At 42.8% G+C, this 13,201-nt stretch overlaps 3 protein-coding genes across 7 annotated transcripts in view; 1 reads left to right on the top strand and 2 right to left on the bottom strand.

Moving 5' to 3' along the window:
• Positions 1 to 36: 36 nt before the first annotated feature.
• Positions 37 to 4,812, bottom strand: osgep (O-sialoglycoprotein endopeptidase). The gene is made up of 12 exons (XM_054800730.1): positions 4,171 to 4,812; positions 3,627 to 3,746; positions 3,434 to 3,553; positions 2,959 to 3,134; positions 2,777 to 2,872; positions 2,643 to 2,692; positions 2,474 to 2,552; positions 2,331 to 2,396; positions 1,592 to 1,682; positions 1,357 to 1,432; positions 948 to 1,046; positions 37 to 882 (listed from the first exon to the last, which is right to left on the bottom strand). Exons 2-12 carry the CDS (start codon positions 3,739 to 3,741, stop codon positions 843 to 845), a joined length of 1,008 nt encoding a protein of 335 aa, XP_054656705.1. The 5' UTR covers positions 3,742 to 3,746; positions 4,171 to 4,812; the 3' UTR covers positions 37 to 842.
• apex1 (APEX nuclease (multifunctional DNA repair enzyme) 1) lies at positions 4,530 to 7,719 on the top strand. The gene is made up of 5 exons (XM_054800731.1): positions 4,530 to 4,782; positions 5,398 to 5,529; positions 5,615 to 5,778; positions 5,850 to 6,042; positions 6,882 to 7,719. The coding sequence occupies exons 2-5, from the start codon at positions 5,469 to 5,471 to the stop codon at positions 7,394 to 7,396; spliced, it is 933 nt and encodes a 310-aa protein (XP_054656706.1). The 5' UTR covers positions 4,530 to 4,782; positions 5,398 to 5,468; the 3' UTR covers positions 7,397 to 7,719.
• A 97-nt stretch (positions 7,720 to 7,816) lies between these two features.
• The window catches only part of LOC129195027 (zinc finger protein 11-like), a 92,905-nt gene continuing 87,520 nt past the window's right edge, over positions 7,817 to 13,201 (bottom strand). For 2 of the 5 annotated variants that reach the window (XM_054800718.1, XM_054800720.1), the window contains exons 11-18: positions 12,782 to 12,980; positions 12,594 to 12,692; positions 12,422 to 12,517; positions 12,235 to 12,345; positions 11,315 to 11,432; positions 10,243 to 11,224; positions 9,779 to 9,831; positions 7,817 to 9,170 (exon numbers count right to left, since the gene is read on the bottom strand). In XM_054800718.1, the coding sequence (XP_054656693.1) occupies positions 7,945 to 9,170; positions 9,779 to 9,831; positions 10,243 to 11,224; positions 11,315 to 11,432; positions 12,235 to 12,345; positions 12,422 to 12,517; positions 12,594 to 12,692; positions 12,782 to 12,980 (2,884 nt within the window). In that variant the 3' untranslated portion in view covers positions 7,817 to 7,944. Of the gene's footprint in view, positions 9,171 to 9,778; positions 9,832 to 10,242; positions 11,225 to 11,314; positions 11,433 to 11,858; positions 12,693 to 12,781; positions 12,985 to 13,201 lie in introns of those variants that run through there. The other 3 variants (XM_054800721.1, XM_054800722.1, XM_054800723.1) reach the window with 3 other exon arrangements.

Here is a 13,201-nt window from a genome sequence, read left to right as displayed (position 1 = left end):
CCCCCCCCCCCCCCCCCCCCACAACCCTTGTTTTTTTTTTTTTTTTTTTTGAAACTGTCCCGTGTAAAGCGAGTGGTCAATCAAGCACTTTCTTAAAAGATAAATCTGTTATGACCAATCCCTGTGTGAGAAACTCAGTGATTTTTTTTTTCTTCACCCACTCCTAACTCCATTCGAGGTGTCTTCTACCTGCTAGTTTTACTGTTAATGTCTTCGGTTTACAGAGGGGTGTATTCAAAAGCACAGTAGAATTCGCCCTTTAATTCTGTCAGATCTTAATGCTGTTTTCCCCTGTTTTTTCTTTATTTGGTTTCTAATCAGGTGAATGTTGCTCATAAATCCATAAGGGAGCTCAGTGTTAAATATTGATTTTTTTTTTGAGAAAATTTACACTGGAGGAGGAATGTAAGTGAACAGTATTGCTTAATAAAAATGAATAAACATGACATGCGACTGTTTATTTATTGGGAATTAGACTTTTTACCCTCTGGATTATCTTCTAAGTGTGTAACATTTGGCAACAGGTGTCTTTTTAAAAGGACGAAACATCAAATGGCCACTTGGAAGTAGAGTATTGTCCCATTGCTGATGGTAAAACAGGTTTTCTTGGCAGGCCTTGAGTGTGCAGGAGGTGGTGAGTGGTCCATTTAAGGAAAGTTGATCTCATCAATGGCTCAACTCCCCACCTCCACACACTAGAGTTCCGTCTTTCAGCTATAGAACTTGTCAGATGCACGGTATCACCCTGCTGATGCTGCAGTTTAGGCAGCTACCTGGGAGTCAAGTTGGAGTCCACATTTGTTCCCAAGATGCTTATGTGACTGAGCAAATGTTTCCACTGATCAATCTCTCCACGTCACCTCCACTTCATCTGTTCTGTACCTACAACAGGAGCATTGGGTGTTAAAAGAAAACTTACACCTTACTTCAAATCAAGATCTTAATACCTCTGTGTGATCCATGAGTCCTCCAGCTCAGTCACTTGGCCAGATCGAAACATTTCCCAGCCGGCTTGAGCGATCATTGCGCCATTGTCAATGCAGAATCTATGGTACACGGTGGCCATTTTTTTTTTTGGTTTAAAGTACACAATAGTGAGGTCAAATCAGTTTGATCTTATGACACAGACAACACATTGAAACATTTCCTATAAATTCTTCAATCGGACATTACGGTACAAGTGTGACGCATGATGGAATAAAATCACTTGTAAAAGGGATGAGTTTAGTAAAGTCACAAAAAAGTCACATATCTTTTATCTTGGGATTTTTTTTTCCTTTTGGCTCTGGGGCTCCCACTACAGTTGCAAATTTACACTGGTAAATACAATTTCAGTTTAAGCATGTACTGGCTTACCTTTCGTCTGTGGCAAAAAGTTTAGCACCTCTTTCTGAGCACATCACTCCCATCATCTCTTGCAAACGCACGTTACCTGTGAATGCATTGTCATTTTTGTAAGCTTAGACTTAGATATAATCCATTTTATCTTGAGCCTACATAATGTAAAGACAAGCAAAAAAAGCAGCTTTTGGGGAAAAAAAAACATTTTAGAATATCAACTCTTTGCATTAAAGGTTACAGACGTACTTACAGCCAACACCACCAACAATGAGGACTTCCTGGGAGCCGCAGTGCGCCATGGCCCTCTCTGTGATTTCGACCAGCATGGAGAACACAGTCTCCTGCAGGAAGGGAACGTAATGATTCTGACTTAATTCTTTTTCATCCAACATGAGCTCTGAATTGAAACAAACTGATGCAAATGACTCTGGTCCATCACTATTATAGGCCAGTAAAGTAGGTAATCTGTGTTCACCATGAACTATTCACTCATGTGTCTTCCAAATTATCATCAATGGGGGGAAATTACAAGAAGGGGTTGCTTTAACATGCTTTACAGACCTTTGTGCTCCATTTGAGCTACAGTCGTGTGAAATAATTAGGACACCCCATGGTGTAACTCTACTCCTGAACCTCTGCACGCAAAAGGGTGACAATTTGGCAAAACATTCACCACAGCTGTGTTTCCTGCTTTATAATTTCTCTGACAAATACAGCACATGGCGGCGCTGTTATTAAGCCCCAGATGTGCGTGCATTCATTATTTTCGCCATTAGCAGGGGGGTCTTAACTGTAAACATAAACTCAAACGTAACCCCCGCGTATAGCAGGGGTAGATTGTACTCACTTTCATGTATAAATTATTTCTAAGCTAAGTTTTACTTGTGTTTTTTATTTTCCATGTGTCGTGTACAAACTTGACACACCTGATGGTAATAATAATCACATAGTGATGCTCTTTATGCGAGAACTGCTTTAGTCATTCTAACCTGTAAGGAGAAACACAAGTCCGCTGCTGTGCACTGACTAGAGCCAAGCATCTTATGAGCAGCTTCCTATGGAAAAAAACAAAACATTTCACTCATATCATTACTTTAAAATCAATATACAGTATATCATAGCAACCACTCACCTCAACGTATGACAGAATCCCAGAAAATGACACATCCATTCCTTTTACTGTATACGGAAGCTCCACATACTGAGTGCCTCTGATTACAATTCACAGCAAATTTAATCAGAGCCAAAAACACAACGTTTTTTTTTTTGTTTTGTTTTGTTTTTATCTTGCCACCACTTACTTCTTGGCCATCTGTTCTATGTTGTAGCCGGGACTGGGGTCATTTGAAATCTGCAGAGTTCAACAGTTCAAGTATATGTGATCCAGTCAAATGTAAATGGATATACTGTACTCCTGGTAGGACAGCACACCAACCTTGATGACTCTGGCAAACCTGTCCAAACAGTTGCCAACTGCGATGTCTATAGTTTCCCCAAATATCCTGTAGCGGCGTTGAGAGTATGCAATGACCTTTAACAATAAGAAAAATACTAATTTCCGTAAATGTCAAATACACTTTACTCTGTGTTTTCCATGTAAATACAGCTGCCACTAACCTGTGTGTTTCCACCGCTCACGTAAAGCACAGTAGGGTTATTGGCTTTAGTGATAAGTCGGCCCATCTCGATGTGCCCAATACAGTGATTGACACCTAGGAGAGGCTTACCCCACAATTGGGCCACTGTGCGGGCCACCAACGCTACTGTCACCAAGGGAGCACCCATGCCAGGACCTGAGAGGGACATAAATCATTAAAGTATCAATAAAACACCAATGTAAATCCTCACACTTGCAATTCTAATGTAAACATGCTGAGGCACAGCAGATATACTTGTCATATTCTCAACCATGTTTGAGCTTGGCGGCAGACTTGTTTGCATAAAGGTTGTGGCTATTTGTCCATTTCAAAACTGTATGCCAAGTCATTCAGTCATTGTATATTTAAATTCTACCAGTTTTGGTGTCTGTCCTTAGCAACAATGCAGTAGACTTCATCCTACTATTTTTAAAGCATGCTGAACAAATGTTTACCTTTTGTGTACGCCACACAGTCTATGTCTGAAGGTTTCAGTCCAGCTTGCTCCAAAGCCTCCTTCAAGACAGTCAGTACAACAGAGCGATGATGTCTGGCTGTGTCACTTGGTAAGAAGCCTGATCAGGTGGGAAAACATAATGTGATCAACATCAAACAGTACATGGATAGTTGAGTGACAGTTTAGCTTGCCTTGACCAGGAGGGGTAATGTACGTCCGCCGAGGGTTGGAAAGCACTTTGCCATCCCTGATGATACCAATGCCAATCTTATTGGCACTGCCCTCAAACCCAATTACTACAGTCATTGCAGCTACAAAACAATTCAGAGATAATTGAAGATAAGCATGGTCATCAGTTTGTTCTAATAACAATGCAATTTAAGGCTTATACATGGCAAATACAAGTCAAAATCATGAAACGTTAGTAACAAAAGTGACAATCATTTTGGCGTTTTGTTATACCAAGCTGAGATAGACTTCCATTTGTTCATATTCAAATGTGAAATAAATACATTTTTTGCATATAAAGACATTATGTTACAAAAGAACAAGGCAAAACATTCTACTTCCCAGGCTTTAGGAAAACAAAATATTAGCTACTTTTGACAGCTAACTATAAGGCTACTTTGCTAGCAATGAGAGCCAAGAGCCCAGATTTTTTTCAACCAGCTAAAATGATATTACACTAGACGAAAACTTATCAAGTTATTGGTGTTACTCTCCTTAAAAACTCACATTAGTCCGTGCTTTTGTTAAAATGTGTCACTTCCTAGGATATCAACTAAACTTCTCCATATGAAGTCTCGAGGACCCACACACGGAGGACCGATTTCTTGCCGAAATCACTTCTCTCAAAAATTCAACAAATACACACACAAATAGTCACTCTATAGTACTGGTAATGACTTCATTATTTTAGTGATTAATACCGGATATGTGTTTGGTTTGTGTTTTTACGTAAGCAAATAATGTTTATGTAATTTAGATCAGGCATTGACGAGGACGTCAAAATGTGAAAAGTATGTGGTTAAATTATAGGTTCGTGCGCATCGGTGTAAGAAACTAAGTGCATGTTTATGCATGTGCTGTATATTATGACTATATACGTTTGAAGCATATCATTTCGTACACGCCCCAGTATTACATATAATATATAATATGCTGTTATAATATCACTTGTCGGTTCTCGCACATTTTAAAGGAAGTTTGGGTTTAGGCGTATGCACGTAATAATAGCCAGCTAGTTAGCTGTTTCCGCCTGTACTGTGTGCTTTGCATGAGTTTTAGGAGGAGTGGCTTACTCAAGAGCAGCGCGTGTCTGGGCTTTGCATCCTGGTAAACGTACAAGTAAGGACATTTGCATTGGCTTATAAAAAAAATTCTAGTTTCGGCCTCAAATTGCAATACTTGCAGTTAAGTAGCAGCTAACATGCAAATGAAGCTATATAACCCGAAAGAGTCTCCATTCATTCTTTGTAGGAGGCCGCAGTCTTTGTTCCAATTGAATGCTAGCGGTAGCATAGCGCGTCGCCCAAACGTTGCTGAAGTTTTGGTCAGTGTATTGCGTTCGATGACTATGATTGTTCATTGACTGCAATGTGTGCGTCCACATAAAACAAGTGCTTCCTGGGAAATGTGCTTCATACAACCAGCACGCCATTTAGCCTTGCTAGACTGCTACTTCCTTACAAGCGCACTCTGCATGCACTTATACACTACTGCATAAAGCCACATTTCAAAACCTTCTTTGTTCTGCAAATACAAGCAAAGTAGAGTTAACTGGAAATATTTCACAACAATCACGATGTGTAATACAATAAAGCATATGATACAATCTCTTGAGGCTGTGGAGAGAATAAAGCTAAAGTCAACATGAGCACGTTGCAGTTTTGGTGACTATTGTGTACACTAGTGTGAAAACTTGATTTCTGATTTCTACCCCACCTCCCTTTTTCCCCCCAGCGGCGCTTGTGCTGTTGTGTGTGCGTGTTGTGGGTTTACGTAGTGCATTTTCAGTCAGAGCAAGGTCAAGCATGAAAAGAGGCAAGAAGGCAGCGGATGCAACTGCAGAAGGGGACAATGACGCCGCCTCTGGTAGTGCAGGATGCACAAAATGCACACTCTAAATGTATGCAACATTTTCTAACGTGCTTGCTGCTTTCTTCATGCACATTTACAGAGACTACAAAGAAAGCAAAGAAGACTAAGGAACCTGAAGCCCCCATCTTGTACGAAGATCCCCCTGACAAAATGAACAGCAAAGATGGACGCGCTGCCAACATGAAGATCACCTCCTGGAACGTTGATGGACTGAGGGCCTGGGTGAAGAAGAATGGCCTGGATGTGAGTTGGTTCTGAAAATCTGTAACGTGAAGCTTGATTTTACTTGACACTTTGCCTCTTCCCTCTTCCAGTGGGTGCGTGAGGAGAATCCAGACATTGTGTGCCTGCAGGAGACCAAGTGTTCAGAGAAAGCCCTGCCTGCTGATATCACCTCCATGCCGGAGTACCCACACAAGTACTGGAGTGCATCAAATGAAAAGGAGGGATACAGCGGTGTGGCCATGCTCTGCAAAACCGAGCCTGTTAAAGTGACATACGGCATTGGTGAGTGATATTGTATGTCTTAATGTGGATCGGTAACAAGTATGTGGTTCATGGATGAGAACTTTAGGCCCAAATAGTTTGGTGAATAAACCTGCTGCAATAGAAAGTAAATGTGAGAAATTAAAAGGGGGCAAGGAAAAGTAAATATTGCAATACAACTTGCCCTACAACACCCTGGTGCAATGTGGATAGAATGACGACCCCCAAGATGGCAAAATTAGTGCATCAAAACGTGACCAACATCCTCATCTGTTCATATCTCAAGTATCAGTAGACAGAAGTTTGTGTAAAACTTGTTTAAGATGTTTGAATTAGGGATGGGGCCAATCTGATCCAGTATCTATATCCGTTTCCGATAACAGCATAATTAACCTATCAAAAAAATAATATATCTGAAAACGCAAATACCACCTGCGGGCATTTCCGATCCATGAGCCATGTCTGTGCCTTCATGTTGTTCGCAAACTTAACTGGGACAATATCAGCAAACATACCCCAAAGAGTATCAGCGAAGGTAGGTGTCTCCACACATACACTGCGGCCGTTGTCCTCAACTCGCCCTGCATGCACACACACAGTCGGACATCACCATCTCTTCATACTACACAAAACTTCTGGGTCGTATCAGGATATTTGTGGCGTGGTTGCATATTAAAGCAAACAGAGCTCTGGTATCAGAATTGTAGCGATATCGGCAGATATCCAAATTCAGGTATCGAGGTCTGATCGGAGGTGAAAAAATGTGAATTAGTGCATCCCTAGTTTGAAAATCAAGATTTAGGGATTTTCTCAAATGATTTACACATCTGTAACACGCACGTTATGATTCTATCACCTAGGCAAAGAGGAGCATGACAAGGAGGGACGCGTGATCACTGCAGAGTTCCCCACCTTCTACCTGGTGACCGCCTACGTACCCAATGCCAGTAAAGGCCTCGTGCGCTTAGATTACCGTAAAACCTGGGACGTGGACTTCCGCGCGTACCTCAGCGAGTTGGACATACAGAAGCCCCTCGTGTTGTGCGGCGACCTCAATGTCGCCCACCAGGAGATCGACCTGAAGAACCCGAAGGGGAACAAGAAAAGCGCCGGCTTCACCCCAGAGGAGCGTGAGGGCTTCAGCCAACTGCTGGAGGCCGGTTTTGTCGACAGCTTCCGCGAGCTCTACCCCGAGCAGGCCAACGCGTACACCTTCTGGACCTACATGATGAATTCCAGGGCAAAGAACGTGGGCTGGCGGCTCGATTACTTCGTGCTGTCCTCCTCTCTGGTGCCAGCGTTGTGTGACAGCAAGATCCGCAACAAAGCCTTGGGGAGTGACCACTGCCCCATTACACTGCACATAGCTGTGTAGCCTCATCTTGCAGCACATTCTTCAATTTAGTTGCCAAGATTAGCACCAAACAATAAAAACTGCCCTTTTTCTGAAATGTATGTCAAACCCAAGCTGTTAAATTTTTCTTTGGTTATTCTGCAACACTAAATACAGTTTCAAGTGTAAGCTCAAGATTAAGACCAATTGTTACCTTTTTCATAGTGTTATAGCCCCTGTCTGTGCTGCTGCTGACCTTTATAAATCATCAATGCCACAATATGTACTTTAACAGAGTAATGCATTTTGTTGTAATCTTGGATCACACCTCAATAAAATTGATTTATAGAGCCAAATAAGTTATTATTGTTACCATAAAATACCTTACCCTCTAAAATTATCTCCCCTATTAAGACAACTGCCATACAGTGGCTGTGTCTTTATGAAGGCAACTCAATTAAATCCAAGTTCGAGGAAGTTTAATCACCAACAAGGAGTTCACAAGCTGTTAAACTGACATGGATTCAAACCAGTTTGGAGCTGCATTCAGGTACTGTGGACAGAAATCTCTCCAAGTAAAATCCTTGTGTTTACGTTATCTTAATATGTGTCCGTTGATGCATTTTGAGGTGATAGGACTGCCTGAAGCCTTTGCCACACTCCACACATACATAAGGTTTTTCTCCTGTGTGCGTTTGCTTGTGCCGCTTCAGGCGATTGGCACTGAGGAAGCTCTTGTCGCACTCGATGCAGGAGTAAGGTCTCGCGCCCGTGTGGTAGCGCAGGTGAATGGTCAGGTAGCAGGACTGTGTGAACCTCTTCTCGCAGTGAGGGCACTGGAAGGGCTTGTGGCCAGTGTGGAAGCGTTCATGCTTGAGCAACTCGGCGTGGGAAAAGAAGCCCTTACCGCAATCGGAGCAAAGGTACGGCCTCTCGCCCGAGTGCGTCAGCTCATGTCTGGTCAGAGTTGCCTTGTAGACAAAACTCTTGTCGCATTGGGAGCAGCTGAAAACATTTTCTCGAGTGTGGCAGCGCTCGTGCTTCTTCATGTTGCGCTCCCTCTTGAAACACTTTCCACAGTAAGAGCACATGAAGGGCATCTCCTCTGAGTGGATCTTCATGTGGTTCAGCAGGCCGCCCTTGTAGAGGAAACCCTTGCCACACTGTGTGCATACGTGAGGCCTGTCTTTTTGATGGATTCGCTGGTGTGCCGTGAGTGCAGCCCGGTAGGCGAAGCTCTTGCCGCAGTTGCAGGAGTGTGCTCGCTCCTCTTGGTGAGTCCGAAGGTGTCTGTTCAGGTAGCTGGCGCAGCTGAAGCTCAGCTCACAGTGAGGGCACTTATGTGAATACTCATCTTTGTTGTCCCCCTCACCGTGTGTCTTCAGATGCCTCACCAGCGCGGACTTCCAGGCGAACTTGCGGCCACACTCCGAGCACACAAACTCGCCATTCTTCATGTGGACGCTCATGTGTGACCTTTGCGCCATGACGGATTTGAAGAACTCCCCACAGATGAGACACTCATACTTGCGCCCGGGCTTGTGCGTCACCTTGTGTCTCTCCAGGGACTGCTTGAAGGAGAAACGTCGTCCGCACTGAGGACAGACAAAGGGCTGTTCACCTGTGTGGATGCGCTGATGGGCTTTTAACAAGGATAGGAACATGAAGCTCTTGGCACAGTCTCGGCAGTTAAAACGTCCCTCGTCGTCAACAAAGTGAACACTCTCCATGTGGTGTTGCAGGTGCTCTTCATCTGAATGGCAGAAGGAGCATTTGGGACAGGAGAAAGTGGCTGACGTTCCATCTGCCTCAAAACCTGACAGAAAAGCACACTATACATTATAACAAATCATTGTGCAAGCAAATAGCACAGGTACAATCGATATGGCTAATGAAAGATTATGTTTACATATATTGTATTGCAGGACCAACCCTGAAGACCTTAAGCAACCCAATACACATTCATACTATCTATAATGGTACAGTATACTACATTCTATCTATATTCTATTACCCTAACACTATTTTCAGAATGCATTTACAATACAATTATACCTGTATCAAAATATTTTAGTGACAATTAGGCTGATGACACCGTCAGGGAGCTATGTAACAATATGCCTTGTAGTTTGCGGTGGTGAGCAGCACTGCATAATATCAGGAGGTGTTTCTCATGTTATCTTAAATATTGGGGGGAAAAAAAAACACCTTTCAAACTACACTGCAGTTCTACACTAATGTGAACAAAACTGCTATAACAAGCATAGTTAAATAAATAGTGCTGGTCAAACTCAGTAATATGTTTGTACATGCAAAATTTTAGCATTATTGTGTACATGTACCTTATAATGTGCCCTATCAATGTGTAAAAGTACCAAAATTATTAGGCCAGATCTTAAATTTGAGGACAAAAAAAACACTCACTTTGGTCCGCGTCCTTCGATGAGATTGATGGTGTCCCGTAAGAGTGCTCTGAACTGTTCAAAGAGAGTAAAAACATTAAACCGGTAAATATTCATTCTTTATTTTTAAAGGTTAGAACATCTAATTTGCCAAGCGGTAAGAGGGTTTACCGTAAATGCTCTAATAGTAGCTGAAACATTTTTAACTAAACAATTAATTAGAAGCAGGAAGAAATTAGAGAAGCTGATATTTAATTAAACCACTCATGATACTTCAAATGTAGCGCCTGCTGCAGTAGTGGAGCTAATAAAAAGCTACATCAGGAGGTTGCCTACAGCCACAGCTGTTCGTGTTCTTTGACCCGGTGCTAATTGGAGACCCCGACGGTTATGTGCTTTTGTAGGCCTGGCATACTGTGACTTAATAGGAGGTGTTAACTGTAACATTTACGTTAACATAGAAGTGATCAACAGCAGGTAACTGACCAATTGAAGGGTAAAAGCTTTGAGGCTGGAGGATTCTCCCTGGTAACTTCTTGCTTCCTCTTGCTGCTCATGTGTTTCTGCAAGTTGATCACTTGGACCTTCATGGTGGGCCGGCGTTTGCGCCCACTCGTGCGAACTTTGACAAGGGAAATGACTTCATTGCCGTTGGTTTTGTTTCCTGCATCGCCAATGTCGTCGAGTGGTGCGTCTGCCTCACCACCACTGATCTCTTGCCCCACCTCACAGCTCTCTGGGGGGGAGTTTGCATTGACATCCATGGTGTGGGTTTTCATGTGCCTCACAAGCGCCAGCTCCCAGATGAATTTCCTATCACATTCTTTGCACGCATACACACCATCCATCATGTGTGATTGTTTGTGCTCAGTGCGGGCTGATAAGGACAGAAAAGTCTCCCCGCAGACAATGCAGTCGTACCTGCGTCCGCTTTTGTGTGTGTTTCTGTGGCGGTCGAGGGACTGCCTAAAAGAGAAGCAGCGGCCGCAATCGTAGCACCGGTGGGGGCGCTCACCGGTGTGGATGACCCTGTGGGCTGTTAGCGACGAGGCAAACTTGAATTTCTTGTCACAATCTGGGCAGTCATGAGGCCCCGTAGAGCTCTGTCGTTGAACTTCTGCATAGATTATCTTTGCTGAATCACTTGGTGTATTTTTATCAGTTCCCTTCTCTACTTCACTTTCATCCAGGCCTGTGGGTGTGTCTTCTGTCTGGACGACGAGAGCATCTTTGGCCACAACGCCACTTGCGGGTCCTTCAAAGCCATTTTCACCCATTAGTACATCATGCTCATCTGTCTCAACTTCTGCAATGACCTCAATTGTGATCTCATCCACAAGTGGCACCGGTATGTGAGTGTCATCACTGAAGTCCAACTTATTAGGCTGGTCCTCAGATTTTGTCTTTATGCAGGCAGAAAAGGCAGACAGCGAGGAGAGGATCTTGTCCCCCATGCTTGTGGGTGGAACTATATTATATAAAAAAAAACCATACATTATATTCAAACACTTCCAGATAAGAGCATAGAAAAAAGTAGTGCTTCAGGAAAACGACCTACCATGCTGATCTAAATGTCTAAGGTGTTTATGATGCTGGAGCAAAACCTTCAAGTCATTGGTTTCGGAAAGTGACTGGACACAGTCACCCAATACTGATGCTCCGAGCCAGCAAACAGTCTGCAAATGAAGTATTGAAAACGTCATACACGTCTGGTTACTTTTTTTAGCTACATGAAACACCACAATAAAAACGGTTTGCTATTAGTGACTTTGTAAAGGCACAGTTTTTGATCCAGACCTTGTGTTGAATCTCGTTAGGTTTCTATAATAAGCGTTTAATGAATCGCATTGAAAACATTCTAACTACATGTGGTGTTACTTTCATATCATAATTTATTTTATGTAGCTGTATAAAGTAAACAACAATAACAAGCATATTGGTAAATGAAACATACTCCCTCTCGTGGCCAGTTTTGGAAAATGAGTAGCGAGTGCAAAAACATTCGTGTAATTCATGCAATGTGTGATACTGGTTAGGCATGGGCAGGTTACCAGTTTCAAGGTATAACAGGGTATTAAAAACACTAAAATTTTGCGTCATACCATTTCTATGATATGAGAGAAAATGGAGGTCCAGCACGTTTGGCACGTCCTGTGTTATTCCTCTGAGTCAAAACTTGGCTTTGATGTGCTGCCATACGTCAGGCAAAGCTAGCACAGGCATTGGTAGCTGCCTCGTTACCATTGAGCGGCGGCGGTACCGCCATGCTGTTGTTGCCGTTCTGGGTCCACATATTACTCACGTGGAGGGTCACCAAATGTGGAGATGTGATTGAGAAGGAGACAGGAGGAAAGGATATGTGGTATAAAGTGTTGACTCTCCACTGAACAACTAGCAACAACCACAATCGCTCAGTTGCTAACGATCAATCAAAGTTTGTGGAATAGCGTGACCTGTCACTATGAAGGTTATGCTCACCTGTTTAAGATCAGGAACTGGCAACAACTGAGTTAGCTGACAGAGGAACTCCCAAAACAGTGTCTGCAAATCCTCATCATACTCGGTTCCGTATTGAGCTGGGAACACGTCCTTTGCAATAAAACGTGCCATTGGCATTGAACATTGTCCAGCATTTCGGGTCTACAAGATACTGATGATCTCTCACCAAGAAGAAGTATTCTCTCTTATCAGCATCCTTGAGCAGAACCTGAATTAACTCCTGAAAATGAATCATGGTTTCCTCTTCTTGCAATGCATTCACCTGCAACGTAATGCAACGCCTGGATTCACATTATAAGAATGAAAAAGGCAAACATCGACATTATGAGGGCACTTACATCTACCACAGAGTGGTGTTGTACTTTTATCATGTCCAGGAGAGACAAAATGAAATCTGGTTGCAAGGGTTGGTCACTTTTACATAGTTGAAGTATATACTAAAAGATTAAAAAAATTTAAAAAAAATTTTAAAAAGCATGACGACACAATTGTGGTCAGAACAAATGTTTCATGTTGTTTTACTCACCCTGGCTCTTAAACCCATGTTGAGTTGCATCCTGTGCTTGTACATCAGCAGCTCTGGGACCATGTCCATCACCAAAGAGACAAATTCCGCCACTTCCCAGTAGCTCATGACGTCTTGCTTCTTCAGTGCCTGCCACATGGAGGCTGACAGGAGCTGCAAAGGGGGGACCAACAGGCGGAGCGAGGCCAGAGGTAATGGGCTAGCTGGAAAAAACATTTGCCAGGTTAAGATGATGGACATGTGTCACTTGTTCTAATGCAAGATCAACAACATAGAACAGATTCTACAGACATGTTTGTGGAAGCATCTAGGAAGGTACAGGAGAAAGTATCTATCAAAATGTTGATATAATCAATATCCGGGTAGTTTCAGTATCAGATCGATACTTGCCTGATGAAATCAATATTTTTCAAACGTCTT

This window comes from Dunckerocampus dactyliophorus, chromosome 15, assembly GCF_027744805.1.
Source record: "Dunckerocampus dactyliophorus isolate RoL2022-P2 chromosome 15, RoL_Ddac_1.1, whole genome shotgun sequence".
Taxonomy (NCBI): domain Eukaryota; kingdom Metazoa; phylum Chordata; class Actinopteri; order Syngnathiformes; family Syngnathidae; genus Dunckerocampus; species Dunckerocampus dactyliophorus.
Note: the sequence above shows the minus strand (reverse complement) of the source record. Positions and strands in the feature narration are given on the sequence as shown.

What these genes read in the sequence shown, in the direction of transcription:
- osgep (XM_054800730.1), bottom strand. Translation starts at nt 3,741, where the DNA reads ATGACTGTAGTAATTGGGTTTGAGGGCAGTGCCAATAAGATTGGCATT. An exon ending in CATTGTTGGTGGTGTTGGCT is followed by an intron (nt 1,433 to 1,591) that starts GTAAGTACGTCT and finishes ATGCATTCACAG; the next exon opens with GTAACGTGCGTTTGCAAGAG. An exon ending in CTTTTTGCCACAGACGAAAG is followed by an intron (nt 1,047 to 1,356) that starts GTAAGCCAGTAC and finishes CGTGTACCATAG; the next exon opens with ATTCTGCATTGACAATGGCG.
- apex1 (XM_054800731.1), top strand. Translation starts at nt 5,469, where the DNA reads ATGAAAAGAGGCAAGAAGGCAGCGGATGCAACTGCAGAAGGGGACAAT. An exon ending in GGACAATGACGCCGCCTCTG is followed by an intron (nt 5,530 to 5,614) that starts GTAGTGCAGGAT and finishes GCACATTTACAG; the next exon opens with AGACTACAAAGAAAGCAAAG. An exon ending in TAAAGTGACATACGGCATTG is followed by an intron (nt 6,043 to 6,881) that starts GTGAGTGATATT and finishes TCTATCACCTAG; the next exon opens with GCAAAGAGGAGCATGACAAG.